This window comes from Saccopteryx leptura, chromosome 2, assembly GCF_036850995.1.
Source record: "Saccopteryx leptura isolate mSacLep1 chromosome 2, mSacLep1_pri_phased_curated, whole genome shotgun sequence".
NCBI classification, from domain to species: domain Eukaryota; kingdom Metazoa; phylum Chordata; class Mammalia; order Chiroptera; family Emballonuridae; genus Saccopteryx; species Saccopteryx leptura.
The window spans coordinates 258697893-258725142 of record NC_089504.1 but is presented as its reverse complement, the minus strand read 5'-3'; the positions used below and the strand labels follow the sequence as shown (position 1 = coordinate 258725142).

At 43.1% G+C, this 27250-nt stretch overlaps 2 protein-coding genes across 5 annotated transcripts in view; one reads left to right on the top strand and one right to left on the bottom strand.

Moving 5' to 3' along the window:
- Positions 1–9494, bottom strand: part of KLHL20 (kelch like family member 20) — a 33880-nt gene extending 24386 nt beyond the window's left edge. The window contains exons 1-2 of one of the 2 annotated variants that reach the window (XM_066371531.1): positions 9371–9494; positions 8436–8499 (exon numbers count right to left, since the gene is read on the bottom strand). In XM_066371531.1, coding sequence (XP_066227628.1) covers positions 8436–8458 — 23 coding nt within the window. In that variant the 5' untranslated portion in view covers positions 8459–8499; positions 9371–9494. The remainder of the gene's footprint in view (positions 1–8435; positions 8500–9370) is intronic. The other variant, XM_066371532.1, reaches the window with a different exon arrangement.
- Positions 9495–9626: 132 nt separating this feature from the next.
- The window catches only part of ANKRD45 (ankyrin repeat domain 45), a 35763-nt gene continuing 18139 nt past the window's right edge, over positions 9627–27250 (top strand). The window contains exons 1-3 of one of the 3 annotated variants that reach the window (XM_066371540.1): positions 9627–9754; positions 18043–18415; positions 19247–19414. In XM_066371540.1, coding sequence (XP_066227637.1) covers positions 18058–18415; positions 19247–19414 — 526 coding nt within the window. In that variant the 5' untranslated portion in view covers positions 9627–9754; positions 18043–18057. Of the gene's footprint in view, positions 9802–14789; positions 14808–18042; positions 18416–19246; positions 19415–27250 lie in introns of those variants that run through there. The other 2 variants (XM_066371542.1, XM_066371543.1) reach the window with 2 other exon arrangements.

The window sequence follows — 27250 nt, the reverse complement described above, 5'->3', positions numbered from 1 at the left end:
ATGTGGATGCAGATAGATTTATTTTGGGGTAAGGAGGTATCAGGGAAGTTCATACTTAATGGCCTCAATTTTGTTTTTCTGTGAACTTGGGACTTGGAGGTGGCAGGTCATTATCTGCCAGTGAGCAGAGTGGTAACAGGTTCATGAGAAAATGGGTCAGGATGTGAAATACCTGCTGTGGGGAATGAGTCAACGTTAAGACTCAGACACTGTTGGGTAACACTTGGCCCAATGATATTAAAGATTCAATATAGTAGCAGCATGAATTCTCTGTGGCTGGTTTTATCCAGAGGTAATCAGCAGCCCAAATCAGAGAATATAAATGCCTGTATTAATCTAGAGCTGGGCCTGACCTGTGGTGGCGCAGTGGATAAAGCGTCGACCTGGAAATGCTGGGCTTGCCTGGTCAAGGCACATATGGGAGTTGATGCTTCCAGCTCTTCCCCCCCTTCTCTCTCTCTGTCTCTCCTCTCTCTCTCTCTGTCTCTTCCTCTCCTCTCTAAAATGAATAAATAAAAAAAATAAAAATTTAATCTAGAGCTGGGAAATATTACAGACAAAACAGGGAGTTGAGTGATGGCTAGAAAATGGTTGAAGACGTTGTGGAAGTGAACTGTGTGAAAACAGATGAGGCAATGGTATGTTGATCTGACAATGAACACAAGGAGCGAGCATTCAAGAGAGTATGGTCAGAAAGCAAGCTATTAGGACTGCTGATTTCAGGGAGAATTTTTCTTGGTGATACTAATGAATCATTGATGTGAAAGCTGGTTAAAGTCATAAGAATTTAGAAAGGCAGGGAAATGTAGGCTAGGTCAATGGATGGGTCATTCCCATGAATACTAGTATCTCCTAAAATGGCAGTGAGAAGAATCAAATCATATGCATACAGAAGGAATAAACCAAAGAACAAATCAAACATCTTAAATATTCTTCATGTTTACCAAAGGAATATTATAACTTTGGTACCTCCCTAAGTAAATAACATTTCCATTCACCCAAAATATGTGAGTCAACTTCAGATTTCAGAACTATCATGTCACACATTCCTCAGATCTTATACTCCCAAATTAATATTTCTCACTGAGGGAAGAGTCATTTTCTATAAGTGGCTAAGAAAATTTAAAATCAAGCATGATAAAAAGTTTAGGAAACATAGTCTCTGCTTCAAAAGCATTTATAATCCATTTTATCTTAGTTCAAAGACCAGCAGAATCTTTCCTTAGTTTATGATTGTGTTCCCTGTCTAAATGGACATCTCTCCTTTTATACTTTATTTTTTATTCAGTGAAAAGAGGGGAGGCAGAGAGACAGGCTCCTGTAAGTGCTCGACTAGGATCCACCCGGCAGGCCCACTACCAGACGATGCTCTGCCCATTTGGGGCTTTGCTCCATTGCTCAGCAACTGAGCCCTTCTTAGCGCCTAAGGCAGAGGCCAGAGCCATCCTCAGCACCTGGGGCCAACTGGCTCCAATTAGCCATGGCTGCAGGACGGGAAGTGAGAGGGGTGGGGTGGAGAAGCAGATGGGCACTTCTCCTGTGTGCCCTGACTGGGAATCAAACTCGGGTGACGTTCTACCAGTAAGACAACCAGCCAGGGCTCCTTTTATACTTTTCAGAACTTCTGTTTTGATTTGGAAATTAAGAGTCTGTGCTTAGAAGAGAGATTCAGCCGATTTGACCCTCATTTAAAGTCCTAAACACACTTGAATAGATAGAGCTAGAGTCTGAGTATACAAATCCTTGAAATAGAAATAACATCTGTTATCATTTAAGTGTCAGTTCTCCTTGTTGGAAGGGCACACACTAGGTCCGTGATGGTGAACCTTTCTATAAAAACCCTCCCGACCAGGTTGACCAGCACTGCAAAATGGGCAGTTTTTATAAAAAGGTTCGCCATCACGGCACTAGGCACTACATCCCATACCTAATTCACCAGAAAGCCAGCTCTTAATCTGAAAATAGGTCATGAATACTTCAGCCTCATAACATTTTCAGTGCTTCTTGGATAAAGAAGGGTCAGCACTGGGTGCCTTGGCCCAGCAATCAAGACCAGATGAAGTACGCACGCAAAAGACCATGCAAGCCCGCTGGTCTCCCTTTATGTCAGGAGAGCAGAAGCCTTCCTAGGGTGTCCCTCAGGAACTCTGCTGGCATCTCATTGGCAGCTGTTACACAGTCACCCCAAGTGCAAAGGCTAAGATACAAGTGTAATTTCATTTCCTGTGTCTGCGGTAGAGGGGAGAATGCATGGGGGGGGGGGGGGGAAGGTGTTAAGGAACAGCCAGATCAAGCAGTATCTCTTAGCTACTATTTTTTTTTTTTTAATTTTCTGAAGCTGGAAACGGAGAGAGACAGTCAGACAGACTCCCGCATGCGCCCGACCATGATCCACCCGGCATGCCCACCAGGGGTGGAGCTCTGCCCACCAGGGGGTGATGCTCTGCCTCTCCGGGGCATCGCTCTGCCGCGACCAGAGCCACTCTAGTGCCTGGGGCAGAGGCCAAGGAGCCATCCCCAGCGCCCGGGCCATCTTTGCTCCAATGGAGCCTTGGCTGCGGGAGGGGAAGAGAGAGACAGAGAGGAAGGAGGGGGGCGGTGGAGAAGCAGATGGGCGCTTCTCCTATGTGCCCTGGCCGGGAATCGAACCCGGGTCCCCCGCACGCCAGGCCGACGCTCTACCACTGAGCCAACCGGCCAGGGCCTTAGCTACTATTTTTAAGCATACATTTTAGACTGACTAGTAGAGGAAATTCTGAAGATATGAGATCTGAATGGGATATTTCTGTCTTCTGAAGCTGAACTCAAGGAGAAGCTCATCTGATCTTCACTGTGAGTAAAAATTACTGATCAAACTCTAGATACGATATAAAACAAGAAGCTAAAGCGTCTTACCCATTTTAGAATCTTCACATGTTTTTTGTCTTAGACTGCACCTTAGATACCTCTGGTACTCCCTAGGGTTCTGTCTTTGGCATCCTCCCTTTCTGTTCTACCCTCAGTCATGCCTACAACTTCAAGAACCTTCTGTGTGTGCACTGATGACTCACAATTTCCTTTTTTAAGTCTCCAAACTGCTCTCCTGCCCCAGACCCATATTCTAATAACATGCTGGCTAGCCCCACCTGGCTATTTCCTAGATACTGTGGCTTCCTGAAACCTGTTCCTCTTCCCATATCTATCATCTCATCCTGGCAGTGCCTGGTTGTCCTAGCTGAATTTATTTTGGTACCTTTCCCTCTCTGTACCACCAAATCCTTCTGATTTCACTATTAATAAGGTGACCAACTTTTTTACAATAAAAAGGACAAAAATAAACTGAAAACAATATCGTAAATGAAAGGAACATTTTATTCATTGCAACAATAATACACTGTAATATGATAAATGCATAAAAATTTGTAATATTTTATATTGTAATTATGCTTACATGCCTATTTTTTAATAATTGTAAGAAAAAGTACTCATTTAGATATAAATACGTCACATCACACGCAATGGATCTACTCTGCATCGATCGAATAAGGACATTTACAGATTAGTCTTCTATTATCAAAAAGGAGGACGGAACTTACAAAAGGACTGTCTTCCCTAAAGGAGGACGATTGGTCACCTTACTATTAAACTACTCTTAATTCCATCCATTTTTCAATTGCCACTGATAGATTTATTTTAGGTCCTTGGCTTTCATCTAAACTACAACTCCTTCAAATAAGATTCTTTGCAATCATTTCTGCCTTCTTTCTAGCTCTTGCCCTTGCTTCCTAAATATCAGCCCAAAGAATGAATCTGATGCGCATAACAGTGTCTGCTGGCTCTTAAATAAAGCTGCAGCCTCATTTTGCAGGATTTTTCCTCTTCCTCCCCCTACTCCTACACCACATACTCTACACTCCAGATATACTTACCGTTCCACACATGTCATTCACTCCAGGTCTTGGTGTCTTTTTTATTTTTTTGCACAGCTGTTCCTTCTTTTTTTATGGTGTCTTTTATTCTTTCTCTTCTTTAAATTCTTATTATTTAAAGCACATTTTACTTTAAAGCAAATTTTTATCCTTTCTAGAAAATCGAGCTCAGAAATCACCATGTCTGTGAAATTCTCATTGCCAGAGCAGAGGTTCCTTTCTCTGTGTTTAATCTCTACTGAATCCCGTTCATGTTATATTAGTGTCTTTTTACATAGCTTTCCATCACTTCATCTGCATATATGCAGTATATAGGTATAAACCAGGTACTATATAAATGCCTGGTGAGAGAATAAACTAATTTCCAATAAAATCAGGCTCAATTTCCATTTATATATTCAAGGACAGATGGAAGAATTACAGTGCAAAATGTTTTAGTGTCTCTAAATGAAATAAATGATTAAAAATAATATCCTGGAAAACAGGCACATTGTTGGTGACACTGTAGCTTGGTATAATCTCTAAAGAGGGGAAATAGTCAATATCTACCAGAATTTTATTTACTTTTTCTTCTTCTTCTTCTTCTTTTTGTACTTTTCTGAAGTGAGAAGCAGGGAGGCAGACAGAAAGACTCCTGCAGGTGCCAGACCAGGATCTACCCGGCATGCCCACCAGGGGGCGATGCTCTGCCCATCTGGGGCATTGCTCTGTTGCCACTGGAGCCATTCTAGCGCCTGAGGCAGAGGCCATGGAGTCATCCTCAGTGCCCGGGCCAACTCTGCTCCAATGGAGCCTCGGCTGCAGGAGGGGAAGAGAGAGATAGAGAGAAAGGAGAGAGGGAAGGGTGGAAAAGCAGATGGGCGCTTCTCCTGTGTGCCCTGGCTGGGAATTGAATCTGGGACTTCTACATGCCAGGTCAACGCTCTGCCGCTGAGCTAGCCAGCTAGGGCTAATTTATTTTTAAAAAATATTTGATTTATTGATTTTAGAGAGAGGAAGGGAGAGAAAGAGAAACATTGATTTGTTGTTCCACTTCTTTAGGCATTTACTGTTTGATTCTCATATGTGTGTGCCCTGACTGATGATTGAACCCATTAACCACCTTCACATCAGGCTGATGTTCTAAACAACTAAGCTATCCAACCAGGTCTACCAAAAATTTTAAATGCACATACTTTTTAGGCAGTTTTATTTTATTTTTAATTAAAAAATTTTTTTTTTACAGGAACAGAGAGAGTCAGAGAGAGTGATAGACAGGGATAGACAGGAACGGAGAGAGAAGCATGAATCATCAGTTTTTCGTTGCGAGACCTTAGTTGTTCATTGATTGCTTTCTCATATATGCCTTGACCGTGGGCAGCAGACCGAGTAACCCTTTGCTTGAGCCAGCAACCGTGGGTCCAAGCTGGTGAGCTTTTTTTTGCTCAAGCCAGATGAGCCTGTGCTCAAGCTGGTGACCTCGGGGTCTCGAACCTGGGTCCTTTCGCATCCCAGTCCGATACTCTATCCATTGCGCCACCGCCTGGTCAGCTGGGCAGTTTTACATCTAAGAATTTATTCTGTACTTTCGCATTTGGATATTCATTGCAAAACTTGTTGTAACTGCAGAACATCTAAAATAACTTAAATGTCCCTCAAAAGGACTGGTTAATTATGGTGCCTACAGAAAATGGAATACTATGTAACTATTGAAAGGAATAAGATAGGTTTGTATGTATTTGTCACTAAGTACAAGATAATTTGTTAAGTGAAAAAAGAAAGATACAGAAGAATATGCATGATATGGTGACACTAGTGTTTTTAAAAAAGGGAGATAGTCTATATATGCTTGCTTATGTAGTACTTCTGTGAAAGAATGCTTTAAGAAACTGTTTACAGCCTGACCAGGCAGTGGCGCAGTGGTAAAGCGTTGGACTGGCATGCCAAGGACCCAGGTTCGAGACCCCGAGGTCGCCAGCTTGAGCACGGGCTCATCTGGTTTGAGCAAAAGCTGAGCAGCTTGGACTCAAGGTCTCTGGCTAGAGCAAGGGGTTACTTGGTCTGCTGAAGGCCCGCGGTCAAGGCACATATGAGAAAGCAATCAATGAACAACTAAGGTGTTGCAATGCGCAATGAAAAACTAATGATTGATGCTTCTCATCTCTCCGTTCCTGTCTGTCTGTCCCTGTCTATCCCTCTCTCTGACTCTGTCTCTGTAAAAAAAAAAAAAAAAAAAAAAAAAGAAACTGTTTACAGGCCCTGACCAGTTGGCTCAGTGGTGGAGTGTAGACCCAGAGTGTGGAAGTCTCAGGTTCAATTCCTGGCCAAGGCACACAGGAGAAGCGCCCATCTGCTTCTCTACCCTTCCCCCTCTCCTTCCTCTCTGTCTCTCTCTTCCTCTTCTGCAGCCAAGGCTCCACTGGAGCAAAGTTGGCCAGGTTGCTGAGGACGGCTCAATGGCCTCGGCCTCAGGCACTAGAATGGTTCCAGTTGCAGTGGAGCATCATCCCAGATGGGCAGAGCATCGCCGCCTGGTGGGCATGACGGATGGATCCCAGTGGGGCGCATGCAGGAGTCTTTCTGACTGCCTCCCCACTTTTAACTTTGAAAAAATTAAAAAACAACAACAACAAAAAAAACTGATTTAGAGGTTGCCTCTGAAGAGGAAAACTGAGAGCTAGGGTCAGCATTAGACTTGCTTTTCATTGAATATCCTATTTTATCTTTTAAAATTATGTATCATATACACAAAATAGCTAGTTAAATAAATGCAATAAAGCTTTCCTAATAAATTATCAATCCATTTCACAAAACCTTATAATTATGCATTACCTTTTACAACTATAATTATTTCCAGTCTTTTCTTGTTCATAGTCCCTGCCCCCAGGGGAAATGTCTGCAGATACAGTTCAGTCATTCAAAGTTATTCAGTGATCATTAGGTTACAGGGATACAGGATACAGAAGACATGTGAGACCCAAAGTGGTCACACTCTTGTAGGGAAAATGAATATGTACCCAAATAATCTCAATGGAGTTACTTCTCATTCAAAGCTTCTCCAATAGCAACTGAATATGAACTCAACTTTACTTTCCAGAAACTGCCTTCTGTTTGCAGGGGCAAGGATGGCAGCCCAATAAGCAAATACCCTTTAGAAGTGTGATCATCACCTAATGGAGGCGCTGGGTAAAAGTAAAACCAGAGAGCAGTGCAGAGGACAGGCTCTGGCCAAGTGATGATGATGAAGAAAGAGCTGTAACTTCAGGGCACCAAAAGTTCTCAAAGTGATTTTGAAGAAATGGCAGTATTATATAAATAAGCAGAAAAAAAGATGTAAGTAAATGAAAATTTTATATGGAAAGTACTGATAAAAACAATCCCACGCTGTGTCTTCTCTTTTTAAAGAATAATAAGCTCTTATTTTAGCAATTACATAACATATAACATTTATGGCAACTGAGGGTGAGAAGCAATCAGTAGTTTCTGAAACCAGCTGAAGTGACAAAGTATTTATATATATATTATTAATTTCATGTACTTTCAGTCAAATATTATTGCTACTATAGAGTAACATATAAATAAGCTAACAGTATTTGTTATATCCGTAACATCTTTTCATCTGGAGATCTCAAAGCATATGTAAGCATTCAGTACTTCACAATATCCTGGTCAGATACAGAGACGTAAACTGAGGTGAACAGCTCAAGGTCAATTAAAAAGAAAAATCAGTAACAGATTTGGAAAAAGATATATATTCTGGTTCTTGCTCCTGGTTTTAAGTTGTAAGTCATATGCCCATCATAAACTGTTTATTTTTCTAAAAAGGTCAGCCACAGTTATCTTTGATGTTAAATAACAAATGATTAAATATAGTTCAATTAATGTAAAATGAGTTAAAAAAATGAAGAAATTGAACTGGGTTAATTTTGTTTCACTAAAGACTGTAGTCCTGTTTGTTAGAACAGATTGAGAAAAACCATTACTAAATTTTGGGTTTTGGAGGACCTATAATTTTCTATATTTTCCTGTACACTGCTCTAATTTCCTATGGACGTTATTATGTCCAATATTTTTACTCCTCGGTCTTCCCTGTAATGCAGCTATTTTAATGAACAGAACAAATAAATGTATTACTGAACATCAATGAAATAACTAAAACTATAACCAGACATTCAGGGCAGTGTATTATAAATAATCATTATACTTTTATGGCAACAGAACCCTCCACATTCTACAGAGAATTGAAGACTATAATAAACTCACATATGATAGTATACTTAATGATTATCATAAAATATTGCCAAACAAAATGGAATATTATTAACTACATAATATTCATATCACTCTTTAGAAATTTAAGTTTTATATATTACTATATTTATAAAGCTACTAATTCCTGATATCTTTATTTTTTAACAAGAATCATTAGTTCCAAGCAAAATTTGGTAAGATTTATAAACCTTTTCTTTTTTAATTTAGTGAAGCCCTTAATGATTATGTGCTAGATTTCAATCAGTGAAACCGAAGGCTTTCTTCCTAAATGCCTACCTGCGCATTGGCTTTCCTTCCATGCACCATGAAAAGTACCCTTCACCACACTCTAAAGCCGAACCTAAGACAACAGAAAAGCAGTAACTTAATAAAAAAAACTATTGCTGATCTTCCATTAACAATCTCCACATAATCATTCCGTTCGGTGATAAACAATAGTATGTCCTATTATCTCACGGGCCTTTTGCAAGATGCACAATCATAACCTTTACCTAATACCTTTACGAGGACTGTCCTTACCCTGAACGCTACAATGTTTTTAAGCAAAGGCGAGGGAAAGTCCTGCTGGCTAGGTTAGTGCTCTCTCTTCAAAAAGTGCTTGGAGACACTTACCTCGGGCCTCACCGTCACCTATACCTACAGAGCATTCACCAGACGCCCACAGCGGCCCTTAACATGATAGCTCGAACAGTGGATGGACGTGCTGGTCTGACAACAGATCTGAGCGCAGTTAACTTGTCCACAGGTGACAGAAGCAGAGCAGGCATTTTGCCTATAAGAACCACCCTGCTTCCGACAGCCCGGGCAGCCTGACGTGTACAGAGAAACTAGGGCTCCCGATTAACCTCTTTCCCCGCTCTCCCCTCAGCCCGCGTGCAATGTCCCCACCCACTCGGGAAGACCTCACTCGGTCCCCAGCGCTAGATGGAACGCTTCTTCCAAACCCCAAATCCTGTCCGGGGCGGCTGTCTCGGGCAGCCCAGCGCCTCCCCTGGCTCCGGGGAAAGGCTGTCGGCACCCAGCGCGCAGCCTGATGCCCCGCGTCGCCCAGCCCCGAGGCCGACAGCCCCTCCTCGGCGGCGACTGCCAGGCGGCGGGCGAAACACGGCCCTCGCCCCACCAGGCGACCCGGCCGGCAACTCCGGAGCATAGATCTGCAAAGCGAGCCCGGGGCGCTCTCCACTCTCGCTGCTCCAAGGCACCTAACTCACCGGCTCTGATACTCTTCCTCTGCCGCAGCCTCCCTGCCTCCTCCGCCCGCCACCTCCTACTCGACTGCCGCTACCGCAAGCCAATGCCGCTCCTCCAGCTATTTCCTCTCGGTCGGTCGCCCGGGCTCAGCGGCAGGAAGTAGTCCCGGTCCTAAATAGTTTCCCCGGAACCCGCTTATCCTGCCCGGAGGTTCCGGGGCGGCTCCGGAAGTGGCCGCTCTTGTTGCCGGGGCTTCAGGAAACTCGGGGCGCGGACTGTCTCGGCGTCTGGTTCTTGTGTCCCGAGTGTGACCACTTGGCGAGTTCACTGCTGAACTGGCGGTGTTTGAGTACTGAAGCCGCCTCTTTTCGTCCTCGTTTTCCCCAGCAGAAGGCAGCAGGAAGGTGGGAGTAGTCACGGAAAGCTAGGAATTTTGATGTATTTGTAGCGGGTGCGTGTCCTGTTGTCACAGTCTTGTACCTAATTGTGGATTGAGTGATTGACGGACGCATGCATACCTGGGGTCGACATATAGTATAGCTGTTAGGCCCATACCGTGTGCAAAAAGTGCTGAGTACACATAGCCGGATAGTAATAGACCCTAGCATGCGGACTTTCCCACACTTCAGCTTTCAAGACACCAGTTTTACGCACGATTCTAAGGCGATGTCAGCTTGCCCTTGCACGTTGTTACCAGACGTTTAACTGAACACTTCTGTCAACCTACTTCAGTATAGGGGGTGGGGGGTCCTTTCAATTCGACCTTGGCCCGCTTTTCCCACATCACAAGGCAACCAACCAAGTTTTAACCATATACAGTATTTAGAAAACAAGTGATAGGGTAGGGCAGACAATTTAGTAATATCCCTGAAAGACTGCTGCGGTTTCCTAATAACTAACTGTCCTAGGCTAAGCATGAACTTAAGCAGATTTTCTGTAGCTGTCCTTCACGTGGGATTTACAGAGTCTTGTCCACTTGGTTCTGAGGCTTGTAGTGGGGAAGGCATGACCTTTAGGTTCTGACACCCATAGTTTCAAATTCTAGTCCAGTGATCTTGACTAGCTTAGTGATCTTGGTCAGATTTCTTTTTCTTTCTTTCTTTTTCTTTCTTTCTTTCTTTTTTTTTTTTTTTTTTTTTTTTAACAGAGATAGAGAGTCAGAGAGAGGGATAGATAGGGACAGACAGACAGGAATGGAGAGAGATGAGAAGCATCAATCATCAGTTTTTCGTTGTGACACCTTAGTTGTTCATTGATTGCTTTCTCATATATGCCTTGACCGGGGGCCTTCAGCAGACCGAGTAACCGCTTGCTCGAACCAGCGACCTTGGGTCCAAGCTGGTGAGCTTTTTTTTGCTCAAACCAGATGAGCCCGCCAAGCTGGTGACCTCGGAGTCTCAAACCTGGGTCCTCCGCATCCCAGTCCGACGCTCTATCCATTGCGCCACCTCCTGGTCAGGCTTGGTCAGATTTCTTAAGCATTAGCTTCCTTTATGTGAAAGGAAACTAATATTCTTTTTAATAAAATTATTTTGAGAAGTTAATTATAATGAGGATAAGAAAAAGACCTAAGAACATATGGAGACTGACCAGGCGGTCTGTTACTCGGTCTGCTGAAGGCCCATGGTCAAGGCACATATGAGAAAGCAATCAATGAACAACTAAGGTGTTGCAACGAAAAACTGATAATTGATGCTTCTCATCTCTCTCCATTCCTGTCTGTCTGTCCCTATCTATCCCTCTCTCTGACTCTCTCTCTGTCTCTGTAAAATAAATAAATAAAATAAAAAATAAAAAAGAACATATGGAAATTTAGTGTATGATAGATGTGATGTCTCAAATCAGTGGGGAAAATAGGGACTGTTGCATAAACAGTGCTGATATAAATATGGAAAAAGATAGAATTGGATCCATTCCATATGAGGAGTTGCTCTCCACGACAGTCTTAACACTCTATGGGAAATCATGAAGCTGATGGACCTTTAGAATTGTCACTGTTGGGATGGAGGTGTTGGGTCTTCATATCCCACAACAACCAAATGTATCAGAAGTCTAAATGCAAATACTGAAAACAGAAATAGTAGAATATGGATGGAAATCTTGGGATGAATTTCTTTATTAAGTAGAGACAAATAGAGAAAAGGAAACACTTTCCCAATTATGACTCAAAATCTAGACACAAAAGATTGCTGAATTTGACGGCATAAACATTTTTTCTGGCCTCACCAGGTGGTTGTACAGTGGATAGAGTATCAGCCTGGGATGCTGAGGTCCCAGCCTGGGACCTGAGGTCACCAGCTTCAGTGTGGGCTCACTAGGCTTGAGCAGAAGCTCATCTGGCTTGAGCATGGGCTCACCATCTGCTTGAGTGTGAGATCATAGATGTGACCCCATGGTTGCTGGTTTTAGCCAAAAGGTCACTGGCTTGAGCCCAAGGTCGCTGGCTTGAGCAAAGGGTCACTGGCTCTGAGAGCCCACTAGTCAAGGCACATACTAGAAAGCAGTCAATGAACAACTAAAGTGCTGCAACAAAGATTTGATGCTTTTCCCCTTTCCTGTCTGTCTGTCTCTCTGTCTCTCCCTAGAAAAGGGGAAATTTTTTTTCTATGGAAAAAATATTATAAATGAAATGAAAATATCACTATTAGGTAAAAATTGCAATTTGTATCACAAAGGGTACAAAGAATTCATAATATAATATATACATAGCTCTTAAAAATGGAGAAAATATGCCTGATCTGTGGTGGCACAGTGGATAAAGCGTCGACCTGGAAATGCTGAGGTCGCCGGTTCAAAACCTGGGCTTGCCTGGTCAAGGCACATATGGGAGTTGATGCTTCCAGCTCCTCCCCTACTTCTCTCTCTCTCTCTCTCTCTCTCTCTCTGTCTCTCTCTCTCTCTCTGTCTCTCCCTCTCCTCTCTAAAATGAATAAATAAAAAAATTTTTAAAAATGGAGAAAATAGCCTGACCAGGTGGTGGCGCAGTGGATAGAGCGTCGGACTGGGATGCGGAAGGACCCAGGTTCGAGACCCCGAGGTCGCCAGCTTGAGCACGGGCTCATCTGGCTTGAGCAAAGAGCTCACCAGCTTGGACCCAAGGTCGCTGGCTCCAGCAAGGGGTTACTCGGTCTGCTGAAGGCCCACGGTCAAGGCACATGTGAGAAAGCAATCAATGAACAACTAAGAAGTTGCAACGCGCAACGAGAAACTGATGATTGATGCTTCTCATCTCTCTCCGTTCCTGTCTGTCTGTCCCTGTCTATCTCTGCCTCTGTAAAAAAAAAAAAAAAAAAATGGAGAAAATAACAAATATAGATAAAGCAAAATATATGAACAAGGAGTTTATAGAAAAACAGCCTTTAAACAGTTGAAAATGTTTTCAGCCTTATTCATAATAAGATAAATGCCAATTATAGCTCTATTAAGATCAGGTAGGCAAAAATCCCAAGTTGGAAAACTTGCTTTGTTGACATGACTGTGGAGGTGTTCTCATTCATGGCTGGTGTATGTGCAAAATGATAAAACTTCCATGGAGATGGATTTGGCAAATTATATTTGCTTTTACCCTCTGAATTCAGTAATCACACTATCCCAAGATACACTTGCAAAAAAAAAAAAAAAAGAGTTATGCATGAGATTATTCACTGCAGGACTCTATAATAGCAAAAGGATGGAATAAGGTTACCTCAAAAAGTTAAAAACGGAACTGCCTTATGACCCAGCAATTCCACTTCTGGGAATACATCCAAAGAAACCTGAAACACTAATTTGAAAGAATATATGCACCCCTATGTTCATGTCAGCATTATTTACAATAGCCAAGACTTGGAAACAGCCCAAGTGCCTATAAGTAGATGAGTGGATTAAAAAAAAAAAGCTATGGCCTAGCGTGCGGAGGACCCGGGTTCGATTCCCGGCCAGGGCACACAGGAGAAGCGCCCATTTGCTTCTCCACCCCTCCGCCGCGCCTTCCTCTCTGTCTCTCTCTTCCCCTCCCGCAGCCAAGGCTCCATTGGAGCAAAGATGGCCCGGGCACTGGGGATGGCTCTGTGGCCGCTGCCTCAGGTGCTCGAGTGGCTCTGGTCGCAACATGGCGACGCCCAGGATGGGCAGAGCATCGCCCCCTGGTGGGCAGAGCGTCGCCCCATGGTGGGCGTGCCGGGTGGATCCCGGTCGGGCGCATGCGGGAGTCTGTCTGACTGTCTCTCCCTGTTTCCAGCTTCAGAAAAAAATGAAAAAAAAAAAAAAAAAAAAAAAAAAAAAGCTATGGTACATTTACACAATGGAATACTACTCGGTCATAAAATAGATTGTGCCATTTTAATTCTCTATTTGCATTAAAATGGACCAATCAGGAACCAGAGTCTGAACTTTCTCTATAAAGTAGCCTGACCTTTCCACAGGAGGCTATGTCTCCCTCCAAGAGGTTAGGTTTCCCAGGTTTGTAAACTGTTGACCTGAATCAAATTTCTCCTTTTAGGACATCCAGACTGGGGACTCCTGTTGGCCTTAGGTTATAGGAGCAACCTTTTGTTGATGCTGTAATGTCAAACTTGATAGTTTTGATTACTCCAACTTATTTGAATAAGAAAAATTAATAATCACAGTTTTTAAAAATTCAAATTTATTCTTGTATTCTAGAAATTCAGATGTACGATAGTAATATTTTGCTTGGGTTTTAGACGAAATGTTTGTTTGAAAATCAGGCTACTCAGTCTTTAGCTCAAATGTTTTGATCTCCTGTAATATATTTTCTCCTCCTCAATGATTTTCTTGCCGTAAACGTCAAGAAATTAATGTATTTCTTCAATACAAAACTTTCCCCGTCTTACTCTGAACATTGATAAAATTTCTGGGTGAGCTTGGCTCTTCTCTGCTGTTTTTTTTATATCCTTGTCCCACTGCCGCCCCACCCTCTTTTTCAAAGTCCTTTGTTTTGGGTCTTAACTTGCTGAATCAAGAGAGATTTTCCAAGTTCCTTCCACTCTGGCCATAGCACTTGTGAGAGTCTCAGGAAACGCTAATTGGTGGTGACAGTGACCATAAACCATAAGAGAAATATCTCCTGTACACTAGAAAATTAAGCTGACCGTTATAATTACAATCTTTCGTAATTTTTAGAATGCATCCTCATATTTCTGGAGAATTCTTCCATGTAATAGACCAAAAGATAAGAGTACAATAGGCCGGCCACCAATATGCACTCCTTATTTTAAAATTTTTATTTTTAAATTGTAAAACAACTATAGACCGTATTACAGAAAACTTACAAAACAAGAAAACAACCCGCACCTCACCTTCCGAACACTGCGATGTTAATTATTTCTATTTTAATCACCCCTCTTCCTCTTCTCTCGTTCTCGCGCCTTGCAATTTTGAGCTACGAGCACAGCCCTAAGCCGGGTGCCTCGTAGCCATGGTAACCGTGGAAACCCGGGATCCCGGGAGTGGAGAGCGGTGAGTGCGGGCACCTAGGGCCGGGGAGAATGGACATCAGCCAGCCAGGATGCTCGGCCAGCAACTGGTCAAGCGGGGGCTTTCTTTGCCTCTGCCCCGAGCTTTCCGTAGCAGCCCATCTCGCCGACCCACGCCTGGGGGGATCCTGGGAGGTCCCTGCGGAATTCAGGCCGAAAGGTGAACTTGGGTGCCTCCCAAGTTCTCGCACCTTGCAATTTTGACCTGCGTGCTCAGCCCTAAACCGGACCTTTGAGTAGCCCGGGCTACCACTTCCTCAGGCCTCCCCTTTGTTTAATTAACCCTGGGGTGCCCAGGGCCGCCTTTATGGACCGTCTCCTAGAGCCGGGACTTAAAATCTTCAAGGCACTACATTCCACCCCCATTTATTGAATTTATTGGCGTGGCACTGGTTAACAAAATCACACAGATTTCAGGTGCACAGTTCTACAAGGGACTACATTTTTAAAAATTCTTTTGGCTTAAAAGGCTCTTAAAAGGTTATTCCTCTGCTGCAACCTCAACTTGCATGCCCAACTCCACACACCTTGCTTGGTTTCATTATAGAGGCAGGAAAATTGAGAAACACTTTGGTGTTTGTTCTTCTTCGTCGTCTTGTTATTCTTTTTTTTTTTTCTTCATTTTTCTGAAGCTGGAAACAGGGAGAGAGTCAGACAGACTCCCGCATGCGCCTGACCGGGATCCACCCGGCACGCCCACCATGGGGCGACGCTCTGCCCATCCTGGGCGTCGCCATGTTGCGACCAGAGCCACTCTAGCGCCTGAGGCAGAGGCCACAGAGCGATCCCCAGCGCCCGGGCCATCTTTGCTCCAATGGAGCCTTGGCTGCGGGAGGGGAAGAGAGAGACAGAGGAAAGCGCGGCTGAGGGGTGGAGAAGCAAATGGGCGCTTCTCCTGTGTGCCCTGGCCGAATCGAACCCGGGTCCTCCGCACGCTAGGCTGACGCTCTACCGCTGAGCCAACCGGCCAGGGCTATTGTTATTCTTTTTGTTTGTTTGTTCTTTGCTTCTCTTGAGTATAGAGGCACAATCTGGCTTTTGAGATAGAATTGGAACTTTGCTGGGATTTGATAAGAAAGATTTTGTTTTGCTTTATTTTTAAAAGGGGTAGACGCCACTAGTATCCTCTAGGAGAGTCTCCTTTTTTCCTACCACGAATGTAGACACAATTCCAGGAATTATGACAACCATCTTGTCACCATGAGGCAATTGTCATGATAATGAAAGTCTTCCACACTATGATGGAATACAAGGATAGCAAGAGCTTGGATCTGTATTTTGGAGCTACTGAATCATCTTTACCTTTAAATTTCTTGTCATGTGAGAAAATAATCTACTTTAAAAAGACAATCTTACAATTTTTCTGTTATTTGCAATCAAAAGATGCCTAACTTCAGTTACTTACAAGTATTATACACATTTAGTGAAGGTAGAGATTAATGTAGGGTTGTGGTAAAAAGAGATTTTATTCTAACTAAATTTCTCTTCCTTCTGAATGACCAATTTTTGCCCATTCTTTATGGTCTAGCTTAAATGCCATATTCTTTACTAAATATATGATTCCTTTATCCCATTTCCTGCATCGTTCTAACCCACCCCTGGGAGCACTGTCCTGAATCGTGTTCAATCTTGCTTTTCTTCTGCTTCTTCTAAAAACTGTTATTGAATTTATTGTATTCCTAAAAAGTCTATTTTAATTTTAATGGCTTTGAACTTCACAAAAGTATATCCTGATATTAACAATCTTTTGGATTGACGTTTTTTGTTAATATTACATTTCTAAGATTCATTCATATTGTGTGCATCAGTTATTTATTGGTGTCTAACAAATTACTCCCTAACTTGGTAGCTTAAAAGAGCACACACTCATTATCGCCTAGTTTCTCTGGGGCAGTAGTAGTCAGAGCACCACTTAGCTGAATCTTTTCCTTCAGGGTCTCTCATAGGCTACAGTCCAGGTGTTGTGTGGGGTCACGTTTATCTCTGGGTCCAACTTGGGCACATCTACTTCCAAGTGCACTCAGCGGTTGTTGGTGACTTTAAGCTCCTCGTGGGCTGTGGGACTGAGGGCCTTGGTTCCTTACTGGCTGTTGGCCAGAGACTGCCCTCTGTTTTTGAAATGTGGCCCTCTCCATCACAGAATATGAGAAAAGCTAGGGGGAGGGTACCAACAAGACAAAAGTCACAGTCTGTTGTCAGAGAATTATGTAAGTGACATGCTATCACATTGGGAGAAAGTCGCTATGTCTAGCCTGTGTTCATGAAGAGAGACTTGCACAAAGGTGTGACTATCAGGGTGCAGGATAAGGGGCTTCGGGAGCCATGTTCTACTGTCTACTACAGGGTTTATCACTATAGTTTATTAATTTTAATTGCTATGTCCTATCTTATGTAAATTGTTACAGCTTATGCTCCTGTTAATGGGCATTGTTTTTTTACTTGACCCAGGATTTTGGTGTATGAACAGTGATGCTACAAGCATTCTTACACATATGAGAGGACCAGGCCCCTCTTCTCTGAGTCATTCACAATCCAGTAATTGTAATGCCAGAATGATCACTAGTAAGACTTCCTTGTTTAATTCTACCTGGAATTAATCTTGCCCCTTCTGTATGTCCAAGGCACTTCATCTCTTATGATACCATTTGTCACCTGTTATTACACTTATTTTGCATACGCCACCTTTTCTCCCTTGAAAAAGAAAACTATTGATGGCAGGAAATAAATTTGAGTCTTCTTTGCAATGCACAGTATCTACGCAGCACTTAGTGTACTGGTAATCTTTCAGTAAGCATTATTGAGTGACTAAATTCTGTCAGTGTCCAATTTCTTAAGGTCTTAATAATCTGGCTCCAATGACCCAACTGTATTTTCCACTTCTCCCCAGCATGGGCCCATGTTCAGGTACGTGAGTCTGTCTCACGTTCTTTTTCAATCTTTTTCCAATGAACCTAGCCCACATTGCTGTTTTTCTTCACCCGTTCCTAGTGAATTTACTATTTCTTTCACAAATTCAGCATTTTAATATATATTCAGGCAATGTGTTGGCTGAATTGGCCTATGGTAGGTGCACAATAAACTCTGTTAATTGAATGGATAAAATTTTTTTAAATGATTATTTTCAACCAGTTAAGTATTTTATTGTCAGTGGACTGCCAGATGAATAAATAAATACTGATTTGTCTGAGTAGATTTCTATTACTTTTTTTTGGTCTCAGGCATTTTTGGAGTTAATGGAATCTGAAGGCCCCCCCGAATCAGGGAGTTCAGAAAAATCACTATTTTTCTCACAGCAAGAAGAAGAAGAAGTTGTTGAAAGAGAAGAAGAGGAGGAGGAGGAGGAAGAGGAGCCGGAGGAAACAGGCCCCATTAATCCCCTCCTACCGCCTGCTCTCACAGGGGATGTAGAAGGGCTGCAGAAAATTTTTGAGGATCTGGAGAACCCTCATCCTGAGGAGGCCATGGCGCTCCTCTTGGAAGAAGACCTTGTTGGAAGAAATCTTCTATATGCAGCTTGCATGGCTGGGCAAAGTCATGTGATTAGAGCTTTGGCAAAATACGGGGTGAATCTGAATGAAAAAACTGCCAGAGGTATTTTGTGTTTCTTTTCCTCTCATCAAAATTACTTGTGACTACCTAAAGATGAGTGTACTATCTTTAAAGTTGGGTACATTACCCTGGCTGGCTGGCTCAGCGGTAGAGCATAGACCTGGCTTGTGGAAGTCCTGGGTTTGATTCCCCGCCAGGGCACACAGGAGAAGCACCCATTTGCTTCTCCACCTTTCCCACTTTCCTTTCTCTCTATCTCTTTTCCTCCTGCAGCCAGGGCTCCATTGGAGCAAAGTTGGTCTGGGCGCTGAGGACGGACGGCTCTATGGCCTCCACCTCAGGTGCTAGAATGGGTCTGGCGGCTGCAAGCGGTGCCCCAGATGGGTGGAGCATCGCCCCTTGGTGGACATGCCGTGTGGGTCCCAGTCGGGCACTTACAGGAGTCTGACTGCCTCCCCACTTCTAACTTCAGAAAAATACAAAGGAAAAAAACCTTGGGTACATTGTATGTGCCTGCTATAGTTCTATATGCATGTATTATGCATGTACACATAAATAAGAAAGTATGTGTGTGCATGCATGTTGATACAGAATAGCATAGTAGTTAAGAACACAGACTTCACTGTTTGCTGTGTGAAAGCAAATTTGGGAAAGTCACCTAATTATTTTGTGTGTCTGTTTCTTCATCTGAAAAATGGAGCTAATAATTGCATTTTCTTCATAGAGTGTAATGAGGTTTAAATAAGATAGTTACCTCACAGTCCATGGCACACAGTAGGTTGGTAAGCAGTAAATGTGCAATAGTATTATTGCACTGATGAGACTTGAAGAGTGTAGTCCGTCTGGCCCAATGGTCTCCATTCTGTTTGTCAGGTTATACGCTCTTACACTGTGCTGCAGCCTGGGGTCGTCTGGAAACTTTGAAAGTGCTGGTGGAATTGGATGTTGATATAGAAGCTTTGAACTTCCGGGAAGAGAGAGCCCGAGAGGTTGCTGCTCGGTACTCCCAGATGGAGTGCGTTCAGTTCCTGGACTGGGCAGGTGGGTCATGCAGGAGGCTCAGCAAACTGACTGTCTCATCTGGGCACTTTCCTCTGTGTGTGTGTGTGTGTGTGTGTGTGTGTGTGTGTGTGTGTGTGTGTGAGTGTGTGTGTGTGTTATGTTTCCATAAAAGGTAAAAAAACCAGGTACTGTTTTCAGTTGTACTAAGATTTTTCACTTGTCATTTGAAAGGCAGACACAGTGTAACGAACTGAAAACACTAGGCTAGTATGTTCCAAAAGGAAAGTTTTATTTTAAAAGTGCTTGGGTGCAAGCAGGCTGAGACCAGCAAAAAGGTGTCAGCCCCGAGCTGTGGGAGAGGGAATTAGATACAGGGGTTCAGGCTTTTGCTGGCATGCGTTTGCCTGCACCTGGACATTCTCACATTTGTATATCGGGGTTTGTGGCCTTGGTCACTGACTTGACAATGAGCAGGAGGTGGGGAATTTGCCTGCAGAAACACAGGTTCTTTTTTTTGTGTGTGTGTGTCTATTCTTCTGAAGTTGGAAACGGGGAGGCAGTCAGACAGACTCCCACATGTGCCCGACCAGGATCCACCCGGCACGCCCACCAGGGGGCGATGCTCTGCCCATTTGGGGTGTTGCTCTGTTGCAACCAGAGCCATTCTAGCACTTGAGGCAGAGGCCACAGAGCCATCCTCAGCGCCCGGGCCAACTTTGCTCCAATGGAGCCTTGGCTGCGGGAGGGGAAGAGAGAGACAGAGAGGAAGGAGAGGGGGAGGGGTGGAGAAGCAGATGGGCACTTCTCCTGTGTGCCCTGGCCGGGAATCGAACCTGGTACTCCTGCATGCCAGGCCGATGCTCTACCACTGAGCCAACCGGCCAGGGCCACACAGGTTATTTTTTGATGTAGTGCAGGCTTGGTGTCCTTGGTAAATTCTGAAGATAGCCAAGAAGTCAGGAACCTCCCAGGAATAGCTGGTGCCTGATTCTGTGGCTAGACTTTCACAAATAACTATTGCAATTTAAACTCCCCTAAGGGTTAGGTCCCTCCCCAGTGCAAACTTTCCCTGACATTCCTGCAAAGGTAAACTTTTTGCTACATTTCAAAGTGAAGGCCAAGGAGTCATTAGGACAGAATGAATAGCAAGCCGATTAACTACAACTTTACAGTGGGGATGAGAATGTTCTATTTTGAGCCCGGTAAGAAGTTGGATGTGGGGAATTTGGGTTTTACAGGGCTGTGGAGTTAAAGGGGCCAACTTAAGCCTAATAATATCATTTCCACAGCCCTGTGGAACACGGCTTAGAGCAGGGGTCGGGAACCTATGGCTCGCGAGCCAAATGTGGCTCTTTTGATGGCTGCATCTGGCTTGCAGACAAATCTTTAATTAAAAAAATGTTAAAAATATAAAACATTCTCATGTATTACAATCCATTCATTTCCTAACTGCTCATGTTCATGGTTGCGGGTGACTGGAGCCAATCACAGCTGTCCTCCGGGACAATACCAAATTTTTATTGGATAATGCGTAACTTACACGGGTCATTGTATGGCTCTCATGGAATTACATTTTAAAATATGTAGTGTTCATGGCTCTCTCAGCCAAAAAGGTTCCCGACCCCTGGCTTAGAGGTTTGCATGTGTACAAATGCTGGTTGAAAATTAGTAGTAACTGTGAAGTTCATGGCAATTGTTTTGTGAGGTAATTTACAATCATATCTTTAGTAATCATTTTTTAAATGCTCACCGAGCATGGTTTTAGGTAAAATTGGTTGTCCTTCTCTCAGGATATTTGTTAGGTGGGGGATGATGAACTGTAGGCACATCCTACTGTAAGTGACAATATCAGAAAGACTACGATGGAGGGTTAGACTCAGCAGAGCAGGTCATTCATGCTGTGAAGTGGATGGAGGGCATGAAGTCACAGCATGTTGGAGTTGAGCTGGGACTTGGAGAATGTGTGGAATATGAAAATGCCATAGAAGGTCAAGGGCATGAGCTGAATCTTTGAGCTGGGAGTGAAAGTGGCATGTGTAGAGACAGTGACAGATTGCTGGAATGGCAAGTCATAGTTTGCCCAGGTAGGCTGCAGAATAACAAAAAAATATATGGATTCTTGCATCAGGTTGCTTGAGTTTACATATGGGTGTCTGCACCTGAAACCTATGTGACCTTGGACAAGGTACTTAATTAAATTCTTTATACCTCAGTTTCATTTTCCAGAAAGAGGGACCAATGATAGTTCGTACCTTGGAGGTTGTTGTGAGAATTAGATGGTACAGAGCACTTTAGTGCAATCCTTGGTGTGTGGTCAGCACTTGCAAAATGCTGCTCTTATTACAGGCAGATTATGGCCTTAAATGCCAGGCTAAGGTTTTTATTTCGTCTCTCTAGCCACTGGGAGTTAGTGGGAATTTTTATGTAGAAGAGGAGGAGGATGAAGATGACATTTAGGAAGATTCACCTGCGAGCAGTAATGAAATTGCTTACCAGTAAAAGGAGAAAGGATTGGACAATGAACAGAAATAAGGAAATTGAGGGAAAGAAGCACATTTGGGAAGAGAAGATGAGTTGCACTTTGTGGATTAATTTATAGGTAATTATCCACTTGTACTAAATGTTTTCTAGGGGCAGTGTTTCCGTTACTACCTTCAATTTTAGATCTGTAAATTAAAAGCAACAAATAACAGTGAATACTCAGTCTGGATGAAATTCACATCCAGACTTTATATCATTTAAAACCTACTTTTGAAGAAGGACCCATAGTTCTCATGAAACCCAATCTAAGGACAGATTTTCCTGTAACTTTTCTGAAAAGAAACAATTCGGGGCTTACGGGTGTGGAGTTTCATCGGCCTGCTCTCCCCAATGTCCACCTGTTTTAGTTTGGGCCACAAAGAACCATTTTCTTCTTTATATTAATTCAATCAATAGATTTATTTTTTTTAACTTTTTTTTATTTTAGTGAGAGGAGGGAAGGTGGAGACAGACTCCCACATGCACTGCAACCAGTCTCCACCTTGCAAGCCCAGTAGGGGGTGACGCTCTGCCCATCTGGGGCCCTTGCTCTGCTGCAGCCTGAGGCGGAAGCCATGGAGCCTTCCTCGGTGCCTGAGCAAGGGGAGGGGTGGAGAAGCTGATGGGCGCTTCTTCTGTGTGCCCTGGCTGCAGGATGCCAGGCCGATGCTCCACTACTGAGCCAACCAGCTAGGGCACTCAGTAGGCTTTTCGTGTGGCCTCCAAGTTGGACTGTGCTGCTTTGCATAGTGAACATGTGTGGCATGCTCTGGCTTCTTCTTTCTGCGTTGTTTCTGGTACTTGACTTTCTGCTCTGTATGACTGTGGGATGCATGCTTCAAGGAGTCTGTCATCATCGATGTTGTGACCAGCAGTTTGCAGAGCAACCTGTTGATTTCAGTGACAGAATCTTGATGATCATCTGAGGACTCCCTTTTCACCTAAAAGGGGAGAAGCCAATGATGATATATGTTTTTTCTTACTGTAGTTCAAATTAAGTTTTCTGAATATTGATACTTAAACTCCAAATAACACACATTACTTATTTGTACAAAAGAAAGCTTACTACAAAAATTAGGTACAAGAGCTGGGCCTGTAGTGGTACAGTGGCGAGAGCGTTGATCTGGAATGCTGAGGTCACGTTTCAGAACTCTGGGCTTGGCTGATCGAGGCATATCCCAGAAGCAAGTATGAGTTCATGCTTCCTGTCCTTCCTCCCCCCAAACCCCCCTCTGTCTCTCCCTCAAATCAATAAATAAAATCTTTTTTTTTAAAAAAAGAAAAACAGGTATAATGGCAGAAGAAATGCTCTATTGTGTATATACCTGTGAAAAAATAGTAATCATTTTCACCATCAACAAACATTTTTTTTAACAGAGTCAGAGAGAGGGATAGATAGGGACAGACAGACAGGAACAGAGAGAGATGAGAAGCATCAATCATCAGTTTTTCGTTGCGACACCTTAGTTGTTCATTGATTGCTTTCTCATATGAGCCTTGACTGCAGGCCTTCAGCAGACCGAGTAACCCCTTGCTCAAGCCAGCGACCTTGGGTCCAAACTGGTGAACTTTTGCTCAAACCAGATGAGCCTGTGCTCAAGCTGGCGACCTTGGGGTCTTGAACCTGGGTCCTCTGCATCCCAGTCCGATGCTCTATCCACTATGCCACCACCTGGTCAGGCATCAACAAACATTTAAAATGTGGTTTTATGGTTAGAGCATTGGGCTGGGAGAAATTATTTGAATATTAGCAAAACATTTCCCTTTTCTAAACAACCTCAAGGAAAATGCAATAAAAGTCACAGTCATTTTATAACAGTCTGATTATTTTATTTTATTATTATTATTTTCCTTTGTGGTGGATGTTTTGATTAATTTTATTCTAATTAATTTAGTAATCTCAAGCTGTTTGCAAAATCTGCACCAAGCTCTGCTGCTCCACGATGGATTCGCAGGAAGGGGCTGCAGACAAACACAGGACTCGTTTCTCCGTTGCTGCTATATATATCTTATAGGGGGGGAAGAGGGTGGGCTGGGGAAGGGAGCAGAGCCCTGCCCGCCTGCCAGCTTTTTTTTTAACATTATGCTCTGACCTCCTTTGTCAAATATCAGTTGTCCATAAAGGTGTGGGTTTATTTCTGGATTCTCTGTTCTGTTCCATTGATCTATATGCCTGTTCTTATGCCAGTACCAAGCTGTTTTGAGTACAATGGCCTTGTAGTATAACTTGACATCCGGAAGTGTGATACCACCCACTTTATTCTTCTTTTTTAAGATTGCTGAGGCTATTCGTGTTCTTTTTTGGTTCCATATGAATTTTTGGAATGTTTGTTCTATATTTTTGAAATATGTCATTGGTATTTTAATAGGAATTGCATTGAATTTATAAATTTCTTTGGGTAATGTGGACATTTTAATGATGTTTATTCTTCCTAACTATGAACATGGTATATGCTTCCATTTGTTTATATCTCCCTTGATTTCTTTTATCAATGTTTTATAATTTTATGAGTATAAGTCTTTAACCTCCTTGGTTAAATTTACTCCTACTTTTTCTTTGTTGTTGCAATAGTGAAGGGGATTGTTTTCTTAATTTCTCTTTCAGACAGTTCATTGTTAGTGTATAAAAATGCCTCTGATTTCTGAGTATTAATTTTATATCCTGCCACCTTGCTGAATTCATTTTTCAGGTCCAGTAGTTTTTTTTTTGTTTGTTTTTTCCCCAGTAGTTTTTTTACTGCAACTTTAGGGTTTTCTATGTACAGTATCATATCATCAGCAAATAACTATAGTTTTACTTCTTTTCCAATTTGGATGCCTTTTATTTCTTCTTCTTTCCTGAATCCTGTGGCTAGGATTTCCAGGACTATGTTGAATAAGAGTGGTGAAAGGGGGCACCCCTGCCTTGTTCCTGATCTTAAGGGGATTGCTTTTAACTTTTGCCCATTGAATATGATGTTGGCTGTGGGTCTGTCATAGATGGCCTTTATCATGTTGAGGTATGTTCCCTGTATTCACACTTTGCTGAGAGTTTTGATCATAAATGGGTGCTGGATTTTATCGAATGTTTATTCTGCATCTATTGATATTATCATGTGGTTTTTGTCCTTCCTTTTGTTTATGTGATGAATCACATTGATTGATTTATGAATATTGTACCAGCCTTGCCTCTCCAGAATAAATCCCACTTGATCATGATGTATGATTTTTTTCATGTATTGCTGGATACGGTTTGCTAATATTTTGTTGAGGATTTTAGCATCTAAATTCATCAGGGATATTGGCCTATAGTTTTCTTTCTTTGTGTTGTCTTTGCCTGATTTTGGAATCACAATTATGCTCGCCTCATAAAAGGAGCTTGGAAGTTGTTTCTCCTCTTGAATTTTTTGAAATAGCTTGAGAAGGATAGGAGTTTGTTCTTCTTCAAATGTTTGGTAGAATTCGCCTGTGAAGCCATCTGGCCCAGGGCTTTTGTTTGTTGGGAGTTTTTTGATAACTGTTTTGATCTCATTTGTTGTAATCGGTCTATTTAGGTTTTCTGATTCTTCCAGATTGATTTTTAAAAGATTATATTTTTCAAGGAATTTGTCCATTTCACCTAGGTTGTCTAGTTTTTTGGCATATAGTTCTTCATAGTATTTTCTTACAATCCTTTGTATTTCTGCTATGTCCATTGTTATAACAGTCTCCGTGGTTATAACAGTCTGATTATTTTAAAGGTCAAAGAGTTTTTATGATTACCTCATGCCTGACCAATGGTGATGCAGTGGATTGAGTGTCGGCCAAGGATACTGAGGGTCCTGGTTGGAAACCCCACATTCGCCAGCTAGAGAGCGGGCTTGTTAGCTTGAGCTCAGGGTTGCCAGCCAGAGTACAGTGTTGCCAGCTTGAGCACAGGATCATTAATATCATCCCACAGTCGCTGGTTTGAAGCCCAAGGTCACTGGCTTGAGCAAGGTGTCACTGGCTCAGCTTGAGCCCCTGGGCAAGACACATATGTGAAAGCAATCAATGAACAACTACAGTGATGCAACTACGAGTTGATGCTTCTCATTCCCCCCCACTTCCTGTTTCTCTGTCTAAAGCAGCGGTTCTCAACCTGTGGATCGCGACCCTGGCGGGGGTCGAACGACCAAAACACAGGGGTCACCTAAAGCCATCTAAAGGCAAAAGAAAGTTGCCTCAAAATAAGGTGCTGTTGGCAAAGCGGTAAAATTTTTTAAGATCACAATTTCCTTGAAAGTTATCCTAGTATTAGACATTTGTTTACAGTCCATTTTAAAAAAGCACATGCCGCCTGACCAGGCGGTGGTGCAGTGGATAGAGTGTTGGACTGGGATGTGGAAGGACCCAGGTTTGAGACCCCGAAGTCCCCAGCTTGAGCGCGGGCTCATCTGGCTTGAGCAAAAAGCTCACCAGCTTGGACCCAGGTTCGCTGGCTCCAGCAAGGGGTTACTCAGTCTGCTGAAGGCCCGCGGTCAGGGCACATATGAGAAAGCAATCAATGAACAACTAGGAAGTTGCAACACGCAATGAAAAACTAATGATTGATGCTTCTCATCTCTCTGTCCCTGTCTATCCCTCTCTCTGACTCTCTGTCTCTGTAAAAAAAAAAAAAAAAAAAAAGCACACGCCAAATTTATATACTTACCCTCCTATATAGATGCGCAAGGAATCTGTCAGCTGTTCTGGTCCAGATCTTTCATTTTATGGGTTAGGCAGCTGAGAAAGGTCAGATGACTTACCTCTGGGCCCAGACAGACAACTTCATTTCCTGTACAGTCTATTCATTATAGCTCACTACTTTCTTGATGTGTTTTGTAACTTAAAATAGAGGGGTTGTACTATATTATTTTAGGGCCTTCTTATACTCACAATCTTATACTCATTTGTTGAGCACCTAGTATGTGCAAGACACTGTGCTGGATGCTGAGGGTAGATGGCGGGAACCAGGGAGGTTACAAAGAGGAATAAGACAGGGAACTTTCCTTCAACATAGCTGGTAGTCTTTTTATTTATTTTTAATTTTTGTATTTTTCTGAAGTGAGAAGCGGGGAGGCAGAGAGACAGACTCCCGCATGCGCCTGACTGGGATCCACCTGGTATGCCCACCAGGGGGTGATGCTCTGCCCATCTGGGCCATTGCTCCATTGCAACTGGAGCCATTCTAGCACCTGAGGTGGAGGCCATGGAGCCATTCTCAGTGCCTGGGACAATTTTGCTCCAGTGGAGCCTTAGTCGTGGGAGGGGAAGAGAGAGATAGAGAGAAAGGAGAGGGGGAAGGGTGGAGAAGCAGATGGGTGCTTCTCCTGTGTGCCCTGGCTGGGAATTGAACCTGGGACTTCCAGACACCAG